Source organism: Branchiostoma lanceolatum, chromosome 14 (genome assembly GCF_035083965.1).
Source record: "Branchiostoma lanceolatum isolate klBraLanc5 chromosome 14, klBraLanc5.hap2, whole genome shotgun sequence".
Lineage (NCBI taxonomy): Eukaryota > Metazoa > Chordata > Leptocardii > Amphioxiformes > Branchiostomatidae > Branchiostoma > Branchiostoma lanceolatum.
In genome coordinates this window covers 6,046,653-6,070,211 of record NC_089735.1, presented here as the reverse complement: position 1 = coordinate 6,070,211, position 23,559 = coordinate 6,046,653, and the positions used below count along the sequence as shown (strand labels likewise).

Below are 23,559 nucleotides of genomic sequence, written 5' to 3'. Positions count from 1 at the left end.
CAGCCCCACTCAGCTCAAATGTGTTCTTCATACCAACATGTGGATGATACAGATAACTCTATATCACCTGACTGCCACTGCCAGTCATTTACAGCATCTGTAACCACCCTGGACTCTTTTATAGCATCAGCAATGACAAATATCAGGCTGTTCCTCTGTGTGTTCAATATTCTATCTGACTTGAGATGACTGGATAGATGTTCATCTTTAGTAAAGATACAGACAATTAGCCAGGTGATAATCAATTTGATCCTAGATTTTTATGAGTCAGAATATGTCTCTCTTTGTTAGCCAGCCATAAATTGATGGGTACTATGGTCTGTGTGTTTGTGAAATTGGCTTTGGTGTATGTATGTAGAGAGTGTACACAAGTTAGAATTGCGAACAATTAATTCTATTAGCAGGATAATGTTTTTGATTGCAATGTGCTGTAGTCCAGATAATGCTGCTTAGTATAACAGATATGTTACAATACTGCCTATGAAAACCAATGGCATTAAACCCTGAAGTGATCAAAGAGAAAACAGCACTGTTTATTTGATACAAGTTCCCTTTCCTTCAATGGCAGTCATGAAAAACCTCCAAATTGTATTGTCTTTTGTATTTTTTGTAATCATACTTTAGAAATCATTTATGACCCACTCTAACCATATCTCTGTATCAATTGAAGATCACAGGAAAAGCCCAGCAGTTTTGCTGGTGATGCTTGCACTCATTGCACCGGTACCCTTAATGCCTACGCTATCTGCCAGGTCCACAATAAAAGAGTTCCCTAATGTTGCGTGTCATTGATTGTGCAGTATCTATAATCACAGTGATTGGATTTCCCGGGATCTACTCCCGATGAAAACTAGATTAAGTTTTATGTTCAATTTGCATGAAGAATAGCTTGTATTGTCCACAGTGGGGAGTAGTGTATTGTGGTGCACAGGTGGCTGAATTGACAGACTCGCTGGCACTCAAATATCACCATAACTCTAACTAGCTGCTTTCCAAGCCAATATTTCACCATCTCTGATCCAGTATCAATGTGTTGGTGCTGGTAGATGGAGCTACTGGTTGTAGAACTTTCAAGGTTTTACGGTAATTTACCCTTTGACTATTGGCAACAAGTATTTTAGAAAGTTCATCTGAAATAAGTAAAGAAATGTCAATTCCAGAAGAAACAGTCTTTTCCTATCAACCAATCAATCGACCGCATTGCACCTGTGGTACAAATAATATGGCATCAGTTTTGAAAGAAAATGGATACTTGAGTTAAGGCAATGAAATACTGCTGGTCTTCTGTCCATACAGGGTGCTATACTTACAAGTGGTGGCTGAATCTAGGGCAGAGCCAACGTATACGTAGCACGTTTTCAATCTATCCGGCTAAAGATTCTACTCTCCTCTACTCAGTCTCCCATTCGGATGCTGAGACAGTGTGATTGTAGCCTAGTGAGGTCAGTGGTGTTTGATGTAAAAACCAATAGTTCATTCCAGTGGCACCTGGAGTCTATTTTACAATATCTCTGATACTGTCCCACTTCAGTGTCCCTATCCTAAATGCCTCCATTGTAGACAAATGCCTCCAATCTAGAGGTCACTGCCCCAGGTTGAAGTGCAACCCTACAGATCCAACCCCACACAAAGGTCCGGCTTCCCCACACAAAGGTCTTTCCTGATGGAACCTGGGTCTGTTCCGTAAGGTACTGCCTTTATGACCTCTTCCATAAAAACATATAATTTTTCCAGGGGGCAGACAATCCACATATGCTCAGGGACCCCATAGTCCCAGCAAGCCGGAAAGCTTTTGTTATCGAACACAATCAATACAGCGTTAGGTGTGCCATCGACATTGTTAGCCCACACTGATTAAACAGCAGACAGTAAAGAGGTAGATTAGTGTTTCCACTACTCTCTGTAGACCACGTCCAAATGATCAACTCCCATTAACTTCCCACACAAATGCTTTTTGTAGGGTGCTATTGTTAAAGCCTATTGTGCTGGGGAAAATTGTCTGCAAGGTTTTTAACAGTATCACTTCCTCATAATAAGTTATTGTGGTGTAGGTAAGTGTCCATTCTATTGTGTTTACAAACTACAATGCATAACTGTTGTATTGGTGCCAGATAAAATAATGCCATTAAGGAAAACACCCCCGAATTCAATTATTAAGATTTTATCACTTCTTTATGGTTTGAAATTTCTTCAGGGAGGGATTGGGTAAGTTGTACTTTCAGAGGTCAGATGTAAATTTATGACCTGTCTGATCCAGAGCCATAAAAAGTTGATGTTATGGTGTAGGAGCTACAAAATCTATGCAGATTTATGTTGAAGATAATTCCCACATTTCTTTGGGGAAATTTTGATCTCTGGTTGATAAGAAAAGCTGATCACATGTCTGTGACAGTTAAACACTTTCATTATACTATATTGACCCTCAAAATAGCTGAAATTATTAATTGATGAAGCTATAATTATAACACTGAGGCAGCTAAAAAATTTTTCAGTCTTACCCAAAGAAGACTGAGGCTTTGTTAACTTAAATACTATCCTTGACACATCAATATCAGAAGTATTCAGAAGAGTCACAGAATGACTGTTGGACAATTAAGGTAACACCTTCATATCTACAGAATTAGAATGCCTTTACCATTAGACATATTATTATGCTGCATGCCACATTATTCTAGTCTATCCATTGATAAATGGAGCAGGGCTCGAAATTCATTCATAGGAACTGGTGCACCTCACCTCAAAATTTAGGTGCACAGACAAAATTTTGGTACACAGCATAAGATAATCATAAGGTATGTCGGCAAAACCTGCCAACACAGTGTCAAGGATTGGAAAAAAAGATGTGATGAACTCTAAGTCTATCAGCTAACTCCATGAGTAATACAACAAAGAATTTATTATTTTTCTGACATCTAAATGTCAAGAATATGCTGTAGTACCATTTCATACATAACCCTATATAATCATCCTGGTGCATGGTCCAAAGTTGAGTGCACAGTTCCAATTTTGGGTGCACAAAAGTGCATTTTCCCCCAGTATTTCTATAGCCTGGGTACTATCCTCAGCAGTAGTAACTGCTGGCTCAGTCTTTTCGCTTGCTAACTGTGGTTACCAGGGGTGGATACCGGTTCGCTGGACCTGATTTGGACCTTTATAACCAAGAACCGAGTCCAAAAAACCTGAAAGCCAAAACCTGAGTCAAAAAAAAACTGAACAAAGTACAAATATATGTTTCTACATGTATTTTGTTTGATAAAAAGTGTTTTGAGTCTCCCCTCTGACAAAAAAGGCATTAAAAATAAGTGCAACATTCAAATATCAAACACTGGTTTATCTTGAAAGTCTTCTCGCCAAGAATCTTTTATAGTCATGTGTGTCAGTATTAATTCTCTATGCTTAATATTGGTCTTATAAAACAAAACATCAACTGGACAGGATCAGGTCCAGGTTCAGGTCCGGACCTGAACCTTAATCTCTGGACCTAAACTTGGACTTGGACTTTATTAAGCCAAACCGGTATCCACCCCTAGTGGTAACTATGGAGGATGGTACCCAGGCTAGTATTTCTAGCCCTGTGGTGTCTGATCTGACCAGTGGTTGACCCCTTAGTGGGATGTCTTACATTAAGTTAACCCAGTTGTCCCACAGCTCTCCCTGGTGCAACCTTAGGTGATAAGTAGGGAATATGAAGAAGTCCCCATCTTTTTATCCCCACTTCATTATTTGAGCGCTTGTGCCAGGTGGCCCTTCCTCCACTGACCCTGAACTAATGAGAGTGGCATCCCCTGTGAACCAGTGGCGGAAATTTGTTAATTTTCCTTTCAATTGATTCCTGTTGTAAGGCGCCTGGCCAATCAACATGATTGACACTTGTCAAGAAGAAAGTTCAGGAAGCGCTAAGCCATCAGGAGATTTTTTGGGGGGGATGGTGGGTATGTTTGTCTTCAGTTAAAACTGCTTTGACTTTAAGGTATTGTCTTAATATTTGTAACGGTTGTGAAGTGTGGCATTTAGTACATGTAAGAAGAACTATCTACCACCCACAAATCATGACCATAGCTTGTTCAGAACACGAGATATCAAAACTGGGGCCAAAAATTATTTCGAGGTCTCATCAAGACATACCCACAAACCAAATGTCACGACAATCCATCTAGTCCTTCTTGAGTTATTGTGTTGACAGAGACACACACATGAAGCTGCTGCCTAAAATATAACCTTCATTTTTCATGGAGGTAATAATAGTTCAAGGACGCACAATCAGTGCCGAGTTTCAGTTTCTAGCCTTAGCATCACAATAATTCCCCACCCACCATGCAATTGTGAGGGCTACTTTTGTAATGTTTCAGAAATTCAGTAATACATTGTATTCTTCCATTGTATATATATCACTGCGGCAAAGATCCATTTTTGCGGATCTACTTGAAAACCTAATGGTCAACCATCCCTTACTCTCTATTCGTTAGAAATTAGGTTAGAAATTCCTCCCGCGGTACAGGAAGAAGATTCTGCCTTTGAAAAGTGACAAAACTTCCTTTTGCTCCAGTTAAATCAAGAAAGCAAAGTAGGTAATTGGCATGATCAAAGAACAATCCAACACTTTAATTTCCTAGCCCCTGCTAAACCATTGCCAGGGGCAAGTCGGAGCTTTTCTAGGACATTGTCCTGTGATGTTTGATCCTGGCCAAACTGGGAATGACAAGATAAGTTTTTAATTTCCTCCTGCAGGATTTTTGTCCTTCCTTCATCTGGAAACAGTTGCAGTCGCTCATGCTTTTGTATAGGTGAGACGGGGGTGCAGTTTTGTGTCAGCACCAGGCCAGGAGTGCAGAAACTTTTAACCACGCGCACAGCATGTATAACTATAAGCTATTAAAGTAAGAGACAAAAGTTGTCATAATTGCTGTCCTATCATAAAAATCTCGAGTCTTACAGAGAAACACAAACTGATTTAACAATTTAACAAATCACAAGCAAAAGGTAAAATCTTGTATTGCAGTCTTTAAAAGGGGGAGCTTGATAATAGTGGAAATGAAGGATTTGATTGCCATAAATTTTTTATTAGATTGAGCAGATTACCTGGTTTTTCACTCTTTTATTCAGAAAATTTTGCAACAGCAAATTTCAGACTGCAAAAATAAGTCAATGTCAGACCCCACCTAGCTGTATTAGGTTGGTTACTGCATGCCTAACCCCCACCTGTCCACATTTACCTCAACCTACACATTTCTTGACTCACATGTTTTTATGAATAACCCAAGACTCTGTTCTTCTGTTCTTGACATTTCTCACATAACCCACACTTCAGGACAATGCCATTTTTCCTCTTACCTCCCCTTTTCGCAGTATATTATCACTTCAGAATACCCGTCAGCTTATCTGCGTCATTAAGAAAAGGAAAACATAAAACACCAGTCCCACACAAATCTTCAAAATCCCCTCACCCATCTTCTTCTTGACTAATTTCTTGCTCCATACAATTTTCTGCTTTACTTGGGCAAGAGGTCAAAAATGAATAGCCGTGCAAAAAATCAGAGTGGCACTTCAGTGTGGAGATAACTCGGCGCTGAACCCTGCCAAGCCTAAACTGTTGTCCATGTGACTTAGTATAACGCACATGTAATCTCCCTCCCTGCAATTTTGTGCCTTCCTTTGTGCGGCATGAAATTTGTAGTGACAGTCCACTGGCCAGTGTCGGTGCACGATACGCACCCAGCCGATGATACACTTGTCCTAGAGTGAAATGCGGGTCAGGGTGCACATTTGGAGAAGGCGAAAATTGCCTCTTTTCAGGTGCTTTCCAGCAAAAAACGTCAATGGACCAGCCATGAGTTGTCGGAGATAAGGCCACGAGAACGGGTGTTTAGGACGAAGAGAGTTGCAGGGATTACTGATGAGAGTCGAGGAATGCTGGAAAAATTTGCATACAAAATTTCTCAAGACTACAATGACTTTTGAAAGGTTATTCTGGGTATGAACTATAACTCCTCAAAAGTGACTTTGAAAAAACAGGACAAGAGACTTTATACTAATAATTCATATTCACAAACACTGTCATAACTTCTTACCGGGATTCTTAAAATCGTTCTCTTTTATTTTCTTTCATTTTTTTTACAGTCATTTCTTACTTTCTTAAAAACCTCTACCTGAGGCAGTATGATATTCTGGGTCCTCATAACGCCACTTCACAATTTACACAGATAAGTAAGCCCCGTCTTTTTATCGCTCCAAATGAAAGCAGTGTTTTACACAAAGTCAGGAAGTTGCAGCAGAGTTTGCCATGCGTAGAAATTGTGGTGACAAGAGACTGGGCAGTGTTAGTAAGAGATAGCAGTGGGTTTGGATGATACATGTGTAGCACAGTAGGCGGCACAGTGGGAGCAGGGTTCCACAAGACTTCCTGCAGGGAACTGTAATATATCATTCCTGGGGGAGCCAGATAGTGGTAAGCCCTTTAAGGAGAGGCTGTTCTTTGTGTGGTATCATGCTACTTTTGTAATATTAAGGCTGCTTGAAGCTCTTGCAGTCTTGAGCTTGTAAGTTATGTTTCAGAGACTTAAAGTTGATACAGACATGACAGTACTTATTAGGTAGGGTATATGTATATCACTCAGAGGTACTGCAAGACTAGAAACCATTTTGTGAAAGGGAACATACATGTACAAAAGCAAGAAAATCTTCTCAAAACACTTCCAAGTCGACAGCAAATTTATTAAAACTGGATCTATCATAATATTAAGTGCTGAAAAAATATGCTTAGTCAAAGATTGCTTTCCTTTACCTCTTAAACTTCAAGTTTACTTTGTGCTGTCCACTTTGCACTTTCCTTTGCAGCGTTGTATGAAGTGATAAAATCTTACAAAAGTGCCTTACTTGGACACTTCATGATGGATTAAGGGTTGTGACAAATGTAATTTCTGGGTTTAGAGCCCTAAGTCCCTGTCCAGATGTCCTTGCCTGGACCATATCCAGACCACAGGTAGGGATTTAATTGCAAACGTACAACAAGAAAGGGATACGCTCACTCGAGATATCACTGCAATTTCTTCCAGGCTACTGAATGATAGGATCACATAACACTAATGCCAGGGCTTTGTGTGTTCTCTCGAACATCTGCAGAATGAAAGAGACGGATTCTCGGGCATTACGTTTTTGGACAGAAGGATTAATGTGGACTTTTGATGAATGGCGGTCATGTTGAAGGCGGGAGATAACGCACTTCACAGACATTGGATGGGCAGCGGGAGGTCGCTCCGCGGTTTCGCACCATGGCAGGATCGGTGCCGAGTGTCCAAACCTCGCAAATACTTTGATCTCCTTCAGTCTATCCATGAATATTTCTTTTTCAAGTTTCCTGACTGGTCAACTCTAACTTTTATTACCTGAATATATTGTCTTTGAGAGTATTACTTGTGCAGGAACAAGTAAATGGTGCTGTAGGGGTGTTTTCTTTAGGCATTGCTGACAGTGGCATACATTTGTATAATAGAATACAACATGTGAGCATGTTGACAACTTTGTGTCTTAAGAGAATTATCATTCCATGCCATTATAATATTTACCATAAGATGAATGCTGCAAGACAATTTCATCCTACTGTACTTGTTATGTGTTCTTACCTTCACCAAGAGGGTTATGTTTCCGGTACCGTCTGTGTGTTTATGGACAGCATAACTCAGTTGTTGATCTTTATGATATTTGGTAGGGTAAGCATAACTCAGTTGTTGATCTTTATGATATTTGGTAGGGTAGAAAAAACAAAGGTCAAGGTCCATAATGGGCCCCCTAGCGGCTTTCTACGGTACTGCAGCAGAAGTTATGTTTTTGGTATCAGTAGTAGTACATGTTGATAGCTCTTTGGGTAGAGAATGAGTGGTGTAGGTTTGGCCTCCGTTTTACAATATTTTGACCACATTCTGTTATCAAAATTTTAACAATGTTGAATAATCATGTTTTTATGCTCTAGGTATTTAATTATCCAAAGTACAATAGTAGAAGTGATTGTAAAATCAGTACAATTCAGTCCAATGATAAAGGACTGCAAAGTTGATTGATCAATAAAGTTTGAAGTTCTGCATGTACTTTTTTGTGCTACAGGTTCGGTGTGAGGTGTAAGCGGGTGGATGCGCGAGGGAAGCCCACACTGCTGTTTGACATGGAGGTGTGTCAGATGCCCAGCCCACAGTCCAACCTGCTGGGGGTCCGCTGCAAGAGGGTGAAGGGAGACACCTTCGACTACAAGAAGGCCTGCGAGGATGTGCTCAGAGGGGCCAAACTCTGAAGCTCATAATGATATCAGGTTGGTTAGAAATATGATAATCAGAAAATATCTGTAGTTAGAGATTCTGATAAGGCATTTAAAATGGTGTGTTCTTAACCAGATGGTCTCCTTTGTCATCAAATCTTTGACTTGCTAATGATGATATTCTTTTGCATACGAAGAAAAGGGTAATGATTAGCAGATACCTAGTGTTTATTATGCACATCAAGACGAGCTGGATGTGACTTGCAAAATTACTCTGACTTGGGAAGAAAGAAGAAATCAGCAGGAAAAAAATATCTGTGACAAGTTGTGTTTACAAAGATGCTTGCCTTGATATGATTTCTCTAAAAAATCCTGATTCCTGCCTCGATCCCAACTTCTAATCTGTCTAGTTGGAGAGTAAAGTACCGAAATATTTGATATCTCTGACAAAAACAATATGTTCCAATAACTGTTAAGCCTGTCACACACCTTCACGTCAGACTACAAGGAGGAAAAATCAGAGCGACCTTCAGACTCCCCCTGTGACCTTTGTTTCACCACTGATGGTTATAAATCACCTATTACCTGTCATTTGTCGCCACTGTCTGGCCAGTAATATGCTCCAGACTGCCTTATATTGAAGCCACAGTAGTGTTAATGAGCGGGACACCCCTGGTGACTGTTGTTGGGGTGCACTTAATGACCTACCTTTGGGAAAAGTCAAGTGCCTGCTGCTAGTAGTTTTCCACAGTTTCCTCTTGTCGTTACTCACTTGTATTTCGGACAGCGGCTTCAGCTTCCATCCTTTTCAAAGAGAAGCGCCGCAAAGCTATTCCATCCTGTGGTCAATGATTTGGTATCTGGAACATGTACAGTACAGGGTTCACTGGTGTCATTTTCAAAACAAGTCATAAAAATTACAATTGTATTGTGATTTTTGTGGTTTTGTGCTAATACAATTAATAGCATTTTTAGTTGCTTTCATTACAACTAGTCTGGGCATTGGTCTGGGATTCCTTGAATTGGTACAATTTTATCAGTTAGTTATTCATAAGATTCTCAAATTGAAAGTATCCTTTAAACAGTAGTTTATTATGGAGTTCTCAACACATTAGAACATTGGCAACATGTAGATATTGGTATTCAATCAAACAAATCTCCAAGTTTTGCAAACCAGCATGTCAAGGCAAAAATCTAGAGCGAATGTATTTTCAGAAAAAAAGCTCCATAACTCACGAAGCCCAGTGTAAGTATGGACATGCCTTAGAGTTTTTCAGGTGTGCACCCACCCACATCGTGTATGTCAGGGGCACCAATTTCCCACCAAGGCCCAACAGTTGGGTCATCTCACTCAGGACCATTACAGGTCCTCTGTCATCGCCCAAAAAGCCAGCAGCCACCAGATTGCGTCCTACAAGGTGCAGTCTCCACCCAAATGCGGCTGTTTTGCCAACGACGGCGACTAATGATCAAACACGTTTTTAAGCAGTGTTGTAATGCAAATAGAGAGGTTAGGGCACCTGGGAGAAAAAGGTGGTAAAGCAGCCAGCTGGTGCTTGTTGGTGGTGTTTGTACCAAATACAAGGTAATGTTAGAGGGGATTGGTGCCAGAATGGGGATGATGGGGTCACACTTGTTGTAGAACAGATCACTGTGATCAGAGTCTGGCACCCGACACTGAGCCACCATGACATTTCATGCCATGATTGTACATATAGCCCTTTTTACCTTGGCCAAGAAGACATTTTTGGGCGCGTGTGTCTGTTTGTCTGTCGGTGGACAGCATAACTAGAGAAGCTGTGGATGGATCCTTATATTTGGAATATTGCTATAGTATGTGTTGGCAAAAGGAAGAAATGATTAGATTTTGGGCCCCCTAACAGCTTTCCATGATACTGCAGCAGAACTTACAGTCTTGATATCTTGTTCAGAATGTACCAGAATTTAAAACAAACCATCCATCATTCTCTAATCAAAATCAAGGATTAGATCAGAAATTTAAATTTGAACAACTTTTCCGGACCAACCCGGTTGCTTGTAGCTTCTTTACTTCCCTGACATAATGGATGCCACTCAATTTGACCGGAAGCGTTTTCCTGTTTGTTTTACAAAACTGTAAAGCTGTTGGAACATTTTGAACTTGAAGGTCAAGAGAAGAATGGGGCTGATTGTTCCCTGTATTAAAAGGGGTCAACATTCCCTACTTTTCTGCACAATTTGGCACACTGATGCCTGAGGAGGAAAATAAGTTGAACTGCCCAGGTGCAAGCCATTTGCCATGTTGTGACTGAATACGTTGTAATGTTAGTACAGTGATCTCTCAAGGAGGTCACCGTCTCAAAGGGCCCAGCTGGGTTCAACTACACGTACATCTGTACCTAGTGGTGCGGATCGGTCCGGCCGGACCGGTTCCGGACTTGTAAAACGTTTAGGTTCAAGTCCAAAAAAACCTAAACGTCTGGAAACAAGTCCGGACTTGAAAAGAAAATCTCTCACTTATACACTCCTTTTTGTTTCAAACTATCTTAAACCTTCCTTAGATCGTGAGATTTGCACTAGAAAAATATGAAAACATTGCTGTTTTTGTGTTTATAACTGAACCTTTGTGTTAATTACTGACTGTATATAATTCCGTATATATAGTTTTCAAATTACATGTAAAATATCTGCCAATTTGCAATGTTACATGTAACACGAAAAAAATATTCCAAAATTATTGTTCAGGTCCGGACTTTCAAGTCCGGACCTGAACCTGAACCTCTGGACTCGAGTCCGAACCTAAACCTAAACTCGGGTTTAGATCCACACCACTATCTGTACCCAGTTCTCTTATCGCGATTCTGGAACTTATCCTTGATAATGGGGTTGACAGGCTTCTGCCAAAAATTTAGGAACAGATCTTTTCCCCATTATCCATTTAGGTTAAGGGATAATTGTATAATCTGTTGATAGCAGTGATACTGATAAGTCTTTGTCCTACATCAGGATGTAAAGTCTGTAGTAGTATGGAGTTATCAGATAATTTTCTACTTTAGATTTTAATGACATGCTAAATTGCAGAGTACTGTACAAGATTTACTAAAAGCACCTATATTGTTATAACTGTAATGTGGAACAAAAAAAAATAGCTCAATGTACAACTAAAAATATCAATCATGCATAGACAATTTTAGAATTTTGCATTTCATCTGAAAGCTATGCGACCAGAACAAAACTGCTATTGACTTGTTGTAATATTTGCGTCTAAAAGACAGTCACACATAGGATTCTTTTTTTTTCCAGCTATGTTGCCATTGGACTTTGGAATTATCAATCATTGCAGTGGTGACAGCTGTCCATCATTTTTTTGTCAGACTAAACTTCGTGATTGTAAAATCAAATCTGTACCTTTGTTCCATTCTGGAACCCATAAACTTACTAATAGTTTGTGTCACTTTATTTCTCTAGTTTTGATTTCTGCAACTGTATGTGTGGTGCTCATCATTCCCACTGCCTCACGTTGGATCAGTGCTACTATTTTTATCCAAATGTCTCTAACTTCTTCCCAGAAAGAAATACTGCTTGACTTCCTTGCTTCTTGACCCCAGACGGAAGTGGGCAGAAGGTACCTTTCACCTTCCCGAGGCAGCTGGGCTTGTCGCTTCCCGGTTCTTTTGAAATGTTAGTGGAGGTAATTATGATGCTGTTGACAAGACGGAAACAAGCAGGGCAACTGTGCTGGAAGGGCAAAACCGTCAGTTTCCAGTCGGCAGTGTGGACTCAGTGGAATCAACTTCAAGGACCAGCAGTCCACCCTGTCTATCAGGATCGGGGAGTCAAGTGCAGGTCATTCCCAGAACAATCCTCTTGGCTCTGCTGGCTGCTCAGGCTTCCTGGGACCGTGTCGTATTCTTATAGAGGATACACACCTATATGTGCAACATTAGAACTACATGTACATGTATACAAATGCAGCTAATACATCATTATCATATGACAAAAGTTAAATGATTTTCTTGACCATTTTTCTTGACCTGCGTATACGTACTGTGAACCCAAGCTTATCTGTTCTAAACCTGTCGGTTTTAAGTTAGTAGCAATTGTGATTTTAGAATGCCAATATGGTTAAGATGGTTCACTTTGAATGTTAACTTGTAAATTGCCTAAGAAGTCTACTACTGTTGGTTTAAAGTCTACAGTTGGTTCAAAGTCTGCATGATAAACCATTCGAATATTTGATTGTTCAACATTTTGCTCTATGGCACCAAAATCAATTCAGAGAACCCAACAGACTTCAGACTTCAAAACAGTTTAATGCAACAAATACTAGATTGAAAGGATATATTGTTATTAGTAAAAGACATCCTCTTTGATGCTAATCTTGGTAGCTGGTCTTCTACGGTGGTCTTTAAACCTTAAAAACCTTTAAACAAGAATGTGTTCTTCCTGTCTATCTTTATAACAAGATATGATAATTGTTATTTGAATTTTTTTTTCTCAATTTTTTAAAATACCAAATCTCTTTTCATATCAAGACTGGCAACTTTGCAGGAATCAATTGCATCTCTTTCTGAATTCTGTGTAATATTTATTGTAAGAAAACACTCCTGTCCCTTATAATTATATGGCCTTACTTTTGTTATCTTTTATTTTTTTGTTGCTATTGGTTTGGTGTTATCTTCTATTTTTCTGTTGCTACTGGATTTGGGAGATGGATTGTAATCCTGGCCCTGACATTTCCTTCAGGTTGTGTCAGGCCAAACCAACATTTGGTTCCAGGGCTTCATCACACTCTCCAGTTACTGCACAAACTGTGTAGTCACTGACCCATCTGAACACTGGAACATGATTCCTCACAAAATGGAGGCTCTTATGGGGTTATCCAGTGCCCACTGACCCATCTTGACACTAGAACATGATTCCTCACAAACAGGAGGCTCTTATGGGGTTATCCAGTACCCACTGACCTAGCTGAACACTGGAACATGATCCCCCACAAACTGGAGGCTCTAATGGGGTTCTCCAGTACCCACTGACCTAGCTGAACACTGGAACATGATCCCCCACAAACTGGAGGCTCTAATGGGGTTCTCCAGTACCCACTGACCCATCTGAACACGGGAACATGATTCCCTCACAAACTGAATGCTTATATGGGGTTCCCCAGTACTCACTGATCTAGCTAGAAACTGGAAGCTGATAGCTCACAGACTGGAGGCTCCTTTGGGGTTCTCCAGGAGGCACTAACTTATATAAAAACTTAAACCTGATAGCAGGTACATTGTAGCTGAAGGATCCATTGGCCTACTGACAAACTGGGGCACACAAGTTACAGATTCTAGTTGTTCTTGTTGGAATCTAATCAGGTTGGACTCTCTTTCACTTAATGATGGAAAAAATATGATGAAACTTATAAATGTGTACAAGTACATGTAGGTCATCCAATAACATCATCGAGTCACAAAATTAGCAATGGCATGGCAAATGCAATTCCGAACAACGCTGCCAATACTTGACGATTTAGGTCATGGAAGTGTTGAATGACATATTTCGTTATTCCATGCATGCAATGTACTCCCAGTAATGGCCAGTATGTCAAATCTATAGTATCAGTTATGTTTGTGAAGGTTGGACATCCAGGTAAACAATATTTAAAGAAAATTCAAACTCTACAATTTAAATACAAATAAATCTCCGAATCCTTATCCAGTTGTAGAGTTTGAATTCTCTTTACATATAGTATCAGTTGTCAATGATAATTTTTCTTTCAGTTACCTGCTGCTTTGGTGTCAGATAAAACCCCTTTTACCCACCAAACACACAAGGCAGATAATATACACAAATGTGTGATAAGTGTATGTACAGCCGGATGGGCCAAGTCCTCCTTCAATCTAAAGAAATCTGCTATTTGGGAATAAAGCCAAGCCCATTCCTATCAAATGTACATGTAAATTGTATGATGTGACATGGATGGAAAAGGGCAGGACTGCTGTGTTTGGGGTGTTCTGGGAACCTCTCTGGGTGGTGACCTCAGTTAACACTCAATTTCAGTGCTGATGATCCTGAACTCTATTGAGGAAATCCAATCATTATATGCCATTTGCACACACCCAGTCAGCCATTCTTTAGCCAGGCCGGTCCAGCTTATTTAGCTGTTTATCGCAACATAAAATAAAACTTGTCATGCCAATCAATTCTGTCAGCAATTAGAGGTACAGATGTACTTGTATCATTTTTTTCATCTTCCAAGTTAATGTAATACTGAACAGTTTTCTGAAATTGCCTTTTTTTCATTTCTATGTCATGTTCCAATAGCCAGCTGAGAACTACATGTTCTAAATCTATTGCATCGTCTTTACCATTCAGATGATCACAGGCATACACTTCAGCAAATGTGCAGTTGCAGGATGGCATTAAGGCTCAATCAGTGGAGTAATGCCTGCTCCCATGCTTATATCAGACCTCCGCAATGATCATGCCTTGTTTCTGAGCTCATCCCTCACCCAATGGGGCACCAATCAGAGACAGGACTCTGCAGAAGTCCCAGTATTATCTACAACAATCAGAAATAAGCTTGTTCAATGCAGTCCAATTGGAGGAATCTTCTGGGTGCTTTGTGCAATGATGCTGGTGTTAACACACAATTTATGCCATAATGGCGGTAACCTTGTCGAGGTGGTTGACTGATTACGCGTGGTTTGCACACTGCCACCCAACTGTGGTGATAGTGGAACAAATCGTTCAGGGACTCAAACCTCTCTGTAGGTGCATGTCACGGTGGAAGTATCCTGTCATCATTTCCTGTGCTCTTACAGTTTAAAACAAAGTATGGTATAATGAACAAGACTGGAAATTCAGTGGAATGTTGGTACTACTTATGTTGCATGCAGATTACTTTGAGTGACAGAGAAATTCATTTTCTTAATGTTTTCCTCAGCCTGTTTTCTCAGTGTTTTGTTGGTGTCACAACCACATGCAACTGTGTAAAAGATAAAAGATAAAGTTCCTTTGACAAGAAGAATGTAATAGAGACTTACTTATCTGTGAGATGTAGTGAAGTGAAATAGCTAGTTTGCAGTCTGATACTGTGTAGTTTTCAGATGTATGAGCTTTAGTGAACTAATTTCAACAAATTGCAGTAAGCAACTCTTTAAGATCAGGTATTTACCATTGTTCATAACAATGTGTGAGAGATACCAAGAAGCAAGAAAGAAACAAGACCTAACCACATAACAAATTTCATGACAATCCATCTATAGCTTGAGTAAAATATGCTGCTGCTAAACCACAAACATGCAAATGCTACCACCCAAAACATAACCTTCTTGGCGTAGGTGAATAGTAGGAGTCCACTTGGATAACATTACCTTTACGACATCTTACACAATGTTCAGATAGGCCTGCAAGCAGCCAGCATATTACATCCCATCTTTGATATCCCCTGTTCCAGAAGGCTGTTAACACCCAATTTACGATTTGATGAGGCTGTAGTCTTTGGAGGGGACGACATGATTGGTTTCGGTTAACAGACTGCCTCCCTCCGTGCGATAAACCACAGAGAGTGTGCCGTGACGAAGGCAACACCGACCACTGAATCACAAGTCCTCCATCCCTCCCTCACTCACAGGTCTCCTGTGTGCCGGCTAACTTGTACTGGGCCGGCTCCTTCCACAGTCTATGAATTTGAATCTTTAAGACCAACTGAAGTGTCTCCTTGATCCCTTGGCCAATGCTGTGATCCCTGCTGCTCCAAAAATGTTAACACTCAATTTACGATTTGATTAATCTGTTGTCTGGAGAGAGGAGGATGATGGTGTGGGTTCATCCAAAACTGCTGAGGTGTTCATGCTTTTTCCTTGTGCAATTTTTTTATGTTGTCACTGCTGCCTTATCCTATAACCCGTACAAATTTGGTACCGAAAAGCTACCTCAGCATTGGGACCTTCAAAAGAAAGCAAAAAATATTCATGACATATTTTCTCTCCTTCTATCATCTCTCTGTTTTTGTTCGCCTTCTCTAACTTAGCTGCTTTCTTCGTTTTCTTACTTATTCTGTTGTGTTGCTGTTCAGTACATACATGTATGCACATGTACCTATACTTGATCAAGGGTAACTAATATTCCATTTCCTCACAATACTGTGTTTCTTCCCTGTGTTTAACCAAAAGTTGCATTTGAATCATGTCATCTGCCAACACAGATGAGCTTTCCTGCTTCAACAATTCAAAGGATTTAACCCAACCGTCGCCGGTAACATTAAGACCCGTGAATGCATTTTGGTCGGCCCAAGAACTTGCCCAGTACTTTTGTACAAGGAGTCAGTTATCGTGCAAGACTCCCTTGATGAAATGAACCCAATCCATCCTACACCTCTCAGCCCATCCACAGTTAACACCCAATTTACGGCTTGATGAGCCTGTTGTCTTCGGAGGAAATGAAGTGATTGCCTGTGGTTTAAAGATCCATGTAGCGGTAAAGAACCCTGGAAAATTAAAGAACTGTAAAAGTTCACCATGGGGAGCTGCTGGAACTTCTCGCCTTATGACTTTGCAAGTTATTACTTTATTACGGTATATCGTCACACAAGAAAGCTCTTCGGAGAGGTGGATTGTTTTTGTACAAGATAGTTTTGGGCTTACATTGTCTTTAATCTTTGCTTGCAAGTGAAAAGGCATCTTTGCATATATCAGGGTTGTCTCCACTCATTGATTGGAAGTCCATGGTGTTAATTTATGTCGTTAATTCATAAATTTTGCGTTGTGAAGTTCAGATTTTGGGACGGATGGGGTGAATTTTTTGTCCTTCACAACCAGCAAGTTTCCGTCCCGGGTGGACGAACAGGTTGACTAATTCAGTCGTAATGTTTGGTTTTTGGTTATCGGCAGTTGGAAACATGGCTGAACAGGGTTCTTTTTTGCTAGTCACACCTAGCAGTGCTGTAGCAAGCACTGGGCTACCCTTCAACGGCTCTGTATATGTTACAGGGCTATATTGTCTCATGATACTAACACAGTTCAAAATTGGGGTATCAAGTATCTTGTGAAGCTCCTCATTACTGCGCAAAGTGTAAGTCTTGGATCAGCGTCCATCCTTAGGCCTGTATATTAAATTGTTACATCTCTTTTCCCCTAGTTTTTGTAGTCTAGGGACTTACAGACACTATGATCTCATATTGGAGAAAAAAGGGGATGAAATTGAACAGAGGCAGTGGTACCTCAGGTCATCTATCTGTTAGCTGTCACATTAATATCAATATAGGGAGTGAAAACATAGCTGCTGCCAATGGCAGGAGGGGAGGTTGATATATTGCAAGACCTTCAAAACATTTGCTTGTAAAATGGCCCGTGTTCCAGTGGGTGCACCAAGTACCCCAGGTTTCAGGGTGCTAGTTTTCCTGTCTTTCCCCCAAAGAAAATTGCAGAGATTACGACTGTCAAAGTTGCATTTAGTCATAAACATAGGATTTCAGAAATAACAAAATCATTGGTCACTTTAAAGATATAGATGTAGGGTCCATACTTGTACATGTATTGATAACTCCATGCTTACAGAAAAGAGCAGTCTTTATATACTTCTGAAAGCAGAATTTGTGACTCCTTGATACATGTAATTGTTATGATTGAAAGAACACTAACGAAAAGTCTTGAAAAATGTACTTGCTTACCTGTAATTGTTTGTGTGATTTTGTTATGAAAGTGGTGCCATTTGTGAACATCTGAATTTTATAAAAATTATATATTTCAATGTGCTTTTTCAAAGACACATGTTTTGTGTGCAAACAGATGGATGAACTGATCTGTTTGTTTCCTGTTTCAGAATACTGGAGAGCTGGAGGGATGCGATGTCTCCTGATGCATGCTGGGAGAAACACTGTCACTTGTACATACAGCCAGGGTGGTGGGTCAGCCATATCCTTCAGTGATCATTCCTTCTGTACAGCAATCAGGACTTGCACAAGTTATAACTGTTTAGTTCTTAGAATACTGTAATTCGCTAAGAGCAGAGCTCCAATCCAGTCTTAATAGCCATGTTAATAAGCATATAGCAGAACTACCTTAAAAGTTTTTTGCTGAAGATGTGACAGTGAGCATTTAAGTTAGGTATAAAGTTTTAATACAGCATCTTTGGCTTCTATTTTTCCAAGTGTGTAAACGGAATTTAAAAGAGCTCGTTGTTAAGCCCAGGCACAATGCTTCTTTAATCAGTTCGCCACATATGAAGAAAAACTTTTGTTTTGAAACTTGAAGTACGTTGATGAAAAATAACTTGTATACACTTGTACGATTTAATTTTAGATTATGAAGGCTGTATCGGTCAGTAATTCATGTACCCTTGTTGTGTGAGATTGTGGATCCAGATTAACATGTATATTAATGTCCTTGCATATGAAACTAATTCAACTAAAGAACCATGGACTTTGTTAAGTTTCTCATTACTAACAGTGGAAGAAGCAATAATGAATATTATAGTTGTGAAGTGAAGGTGGAAACAAATAGATGGAAAACAATTTGGTACATTTAGATTGCCCTTACTGGCAGGAGCATTTGTGCTAATTACGGAATCAAGCCTGTACAATGTAAATAACGTCTACATTAGAATAACCTTCTGTCAGCTGTACTATCATCGTGTTATTATTGTCTTGTTTACTGTACTATTTTTGGATTTGTTCCGAATGTCGTGTGTTACTGCACAGTTTTCCATCGTCTTGTTTTGCTGTCATATGTTTTCATCTGTGAGACGCTTTTATAAAATATCATGTCTGACAAATTACATTGTTGATGAATGGTGCATCAATGGGACCGATAATTGTGTGGTAAACTGAGTAAAGACCCAGGGGAAGACAGCGTGCCCTAACATATATTCCTTCCTGGGTATCACCATTTGTATTGCTGTTATACAGGCACAATTAGATCCCACCCACTGATACTGTCGCTGCAGAAGGCCCGCCACGTTCCCCGTCTTGTCTTCTTTGTCCTCGGGTTTGTAGGCGGTAGAGACAGCCTAATTTAGTGGGATGAGGCAGAGCCTGGGAGAGCCCGCTCCAAATGTCACCAGATCACATGCCTAATTCCGCCTGTTCTGACTTAACAAGATCTAAATGAGTTTTTACCTGCTATTTCCATCCAGCGGCAGCGCAGTAGGTCAGCGTTCCCTACTAGGCTGACGCTGGCGCCGCTATGAAATTTCTCATTTTGGTGCTGAACTTTCGGCATGATGTATTAGAGACTCAAATTAATCTCCCCCCAAAGTGAAGATGACCGGAGGAAATTCCCAGTCCAATAAGTGATCGGAGATAAAACTTCATAAGATCGGTTAGTTTTGTGTCCCTCTGTGTCCTCCCCGACCATTTGCACCAACTTTTGTAATATAGATGTACAGGAGTCTCTGCACCCCAATTTCTCTTCCTCATCTGCAAGATAAATCATAATGTTGGGTATCATCCTGCTGCTCATCAGAGGAAATAACACTGCGTTTTTCAATCGCAGGTGGTTATTGCACGTCTGTATGAAACATACATCTTGTGGTGGGTGATTTATGACCCTCTCGGAAGGGCTGACACGGTGGGAGATGCCTACGCAGATACACACCCCACAATGTTATCTGTTACCAAATCATGGGGTGTAATTTATGAAGAAGCAGACAAACCTTTATCTATCCTGATAGCTATTTTCTTTGTAATTCAGCACAAATAATTACAACATTTTTCATCCACGACAAGTGTGTGAGTTTGGCTGGGGTGGCGATATTAGCGGCATTTTGTGCGGTAATATTGCTTGATTCCTCCGTGAAAGGGAATTTGTAGATAAGCTGTGTGAATCATTGCTCATCACAGCAAGAAGGCCGCAAACCTTGATATGAGCCTGTTCCCAAAGATATGAACACCTGTCCAATAAAATTACCTTCCGATATTGGATATAGATATGGCGCCAGTATGCACAGGGCTATGACATTTTACCACGATAAACTCTGCGTTATCAGCCGCCAGGATCTTGTTCATAAAATCGCGGGAAGGAAAAATCTGCCTTAGCACTTCTTTATCGACTAGTACGTGACAAATGGGAGCCAATTTTGAAGTAATGAGGAGAATTGTGATAATGGTCATGAAAGTAACGATTATGATTAGTTATTAATCATTGTGTTGAAGGGGCTGCAGGGGAAGGTAATACACGTTGTACTGGATTGTACTGATCTGTGCTTGACATGAATCAGTGGAAGGGAGGTCAGCAGAGGCAGAGCGACATGGCTTGTTAGCTCTCAGATGTAGAATGGCAGTTTAAATGGTATTAGTACCGCAACAAGTCCAGCCACAACTACGCTTGGTTAGAGGGGTCTTAGATTGTTCCTGTTTGCAAGGCAGCTGCTTTTGCTTAGATAGGTGTGGAGTAGAGACAGCGATAGGTCTAAAAATGTGGCTCAGACAAAATTCTTGAGACATACAGTGTACATGTAGAATGGTAGGAAATTCCAGTAGTCATTGTTTTTTTTCCTCCAGTTGATTTAACAAAAGAAAGTTGAGATGACACATACTTTAATCTTTACATCAACAGTGTTTAAAAGTAGAACGCAGTTGCGCCATCCATGTTTTTTTCCATCTGCTGGTTATCTCTTTACCTCCCATTCCCTCTAGCCATCTATCCATCTGCATTGTTTCCCATGGTGGTGTGGTGTGCTGGCACCTTGACATTTATCCGGTATTGTGTCTCAGTCGCCCTGGCTAATTCTGACAAATTCTCCCTCATTAAACGCGTCAGGCTCTGACATCTTTATTGTTCTGCCTGCCTGGCTCCTTCACGAGCCGTAGCAGCTGGGATTACGGAGGGAACTCTGGGACTTGCCACTGCCGCGACCCCCCTGCAAATCATGCGGCACAAGACAGGCATGACTGACAAGGAATACGTTTCCTGTATGGGGATGGCTTATAAGACATCGCCATGGGGAATATAGGGAAAAGGTGACAATAATATTTCTACTTCCAGCACAAATGTGTATTTATTGCACAATGCAGAGGGGAAGAGACGAACATATTGCATCAAGTCTGATCAAGATAAAATCAAATGGTGAACAAGATTTATGAATCAAATATCCAGTCAGAAACCTGTTGCAAAGTGCTATCTATTGGCAGGTAAATGATCGAGCGTGTCCCAAGTCCCAATGGGTCGGAAATAAAAATTGTCACAAATTGCTACCTTGCAATATCCATGTGAAGTGAGGCGTACGTTCCTAACTTGTAGAAGTCTTGCTCAGCTGATTTCTGCGGACAGTTTCCATCCACTACTGCTCTAAACAGATCTGTGGCGTCATCAGTCTCATGAGTAGTCCTGTCAAACCTGTAGCATATCTTGGCAGTTGCTGCCATATACTTGGCTACGATTACAGGAACACTTTAAAGAGCTGTCTCCAGGACTCGTCCCTTCGTACCAGAACGGAAATTTGCTTGTTGGGACGGACACAAATTTCACCTCGTAAGTCAAAAAATCTTGACTTCATGACTCGAAATTGATGAAAATGATTTATCTTAATGCTTAAATTGACAGATTTAACAACAAAAATCAATATCATGGACTCACAAACAAAAAGGCCTGAAAACGCATCAAAAAACAGCCGGAGCCGAACCTCTGCTTGGAGAGTACATGCATGACTTGTACATATACCTCAGGTTAGAAACAACCTCGTCTAAGTTCTGAGGTCCAATCTCTTTATCTTGATTCAAAGTGTCAGTGAAAGTAAAAAAAATCCTGCAGAAAAATTTGCAGATGTGAAAGGTACCAAATGGTGTAATCCATTGTTTCTATACCTGCCTAAGCATTAGTACCTGATAGTTCCTAATGACTATTTTATGTTATATTTTCAATGAAGATCTGGCACTGAGTGGCTCTTAAAAAAATGAAGGTACATTAAGATAGTGTTAGTATCCTTGTTCTGCCATTGCATTAGATATATAGAGAGGCAAAACATATAATATTGATACATTCCTGAAGTGATTTTGTAGAAATACAGTAATCAGGTTTTAACAGACACTGTATGATGGTGTGTTGGGTGTGGAGAAGGCTTGCATTTTTGTTTTCTCATTTCTCCCATTGTCTTGGTATTGTCTTCCAAAAGTACTATCCAGAGGTGGTCGCATGGCCACTGGGGACCAATCAGAACATCTCATGTACCTTAACTCCACAGAAATTTACAATACTCAGATAATCACATGATCTCAAGGGAAAAATCATGGACAGCAATTTTCCACTTGCTTGCCTTGATTAACAATGAGCGATATTACATTTGTGCTTGGTAATATACAACGCAATCACCAACGCTGCGGTAAATCAACATGTTTCTTCCCAGAAATGAAGGCAAACTTGCAGCAACACTACAGATGACATCCATGCTGTTGGAAAGAATAAATGTGCACTCTTTGATTGCCCGCTCAAGGCTGACTTCACAGACTCTGGCGTCTGTCTTCATTCACTCAAAATGGGTTACAGATGTGGTATAGTGTCATTTATTCTCTCCAATACTGAAAAGAAAGTACAACAACTTGACTGCCTTCCTTCTGGCCATAAACCCCTTCAGTAGATCTGGGCTATAATAAAGCTGCTAAGATCCGTCAATATAAAATGGACCAGAGGTACCTGTAGTGAAATATTGTAGACATTTCCAACAAGATTCGGGGCCAGATAACAATGATTCATCTTGTGAAGTAATGATTTCCTTTAAAATCAACCTTGTCCAGTTTGGTAAACCCCCAGGACTGAATCTTATCTTCCAACTGGACCTGTGGCTAGGTGACACCAGACATAGCTAATGATCAGGGGACTACCCTACGTTCAAGTAAGCATATGTCATTTCAAGGTACATTGTACAAGAGACAGGAAAACATTGACTGGTGACATTTGCTGCAATGCTAAAAGATTGTATCTGTAGCAGGTCTTCATATAGACTGTCTACTTTCATATTAGAGGCCTTAGAGCTGACTCGGCACATTGGTTGAAACATATGGTTGCTTCTGGGTTGGTTGGGTGATTAGAGGTGGTAATTCAGTGTTACCATTAACTGACCTATTTCCTTCAAAATTAGGATTATAGCTTTGAGGCACTGGTAGATAAATGTCCAACAGTTTTATCACTTGTAAAAGGGTAGATTGAACATCTTTTTTCCAATATCATCAATTGCAAGATTCCTATTTTAAGGAAAAAATGGAATGTCAGCAGAAAATTGACATTTAAGGAAAAGAGTTACATCATTTTGTAAGAGGCTGGTCAGAAAAAACTCAAATTATGTACTTGAGATTCAGACTTTCTAAGGGGGTTCAACAGGGCTCTATCCACCACCCGTCCCTCCATCCT

At 40.3% G+C, this 23,559-nt stretch overlaps 1 protein-coding gene across 3 annotated transcripts in view; it reads left to right on the top strand.

The window, feature by feature from the left end:
• LOC136448850 (maternal embryonic leucine zipper kinase-like) overlaps positions 1 to 18,994 on the top strand; it is a 32,973-nt gene extending 13,979 nt beyond the window's left edge. For all 3 annotated transcript variants that reach the window (XM_066448510.1, XM_066448511.1, XM_066448509.1), the window contains 2 exons: positions 8,098 to 8,289; positions 18,037 to 18,994. In XM_066448510.1, coding sequence (XP_066304607.1) covers positions 8,098 to 8,281 — 184 coding nt within the window. In that variant the 3' untranslated portion in view covers positions 8,282 to 8,289; positions 18,037 to 18,994. The remainder of the gene's footprint in view (positions 1 to 8,097; positions 8,290 to 18,036) is intronic.
• The last annotated feature ends 4,565 nt before the right edge of the window (positions 18,995 to 23,559 follow it).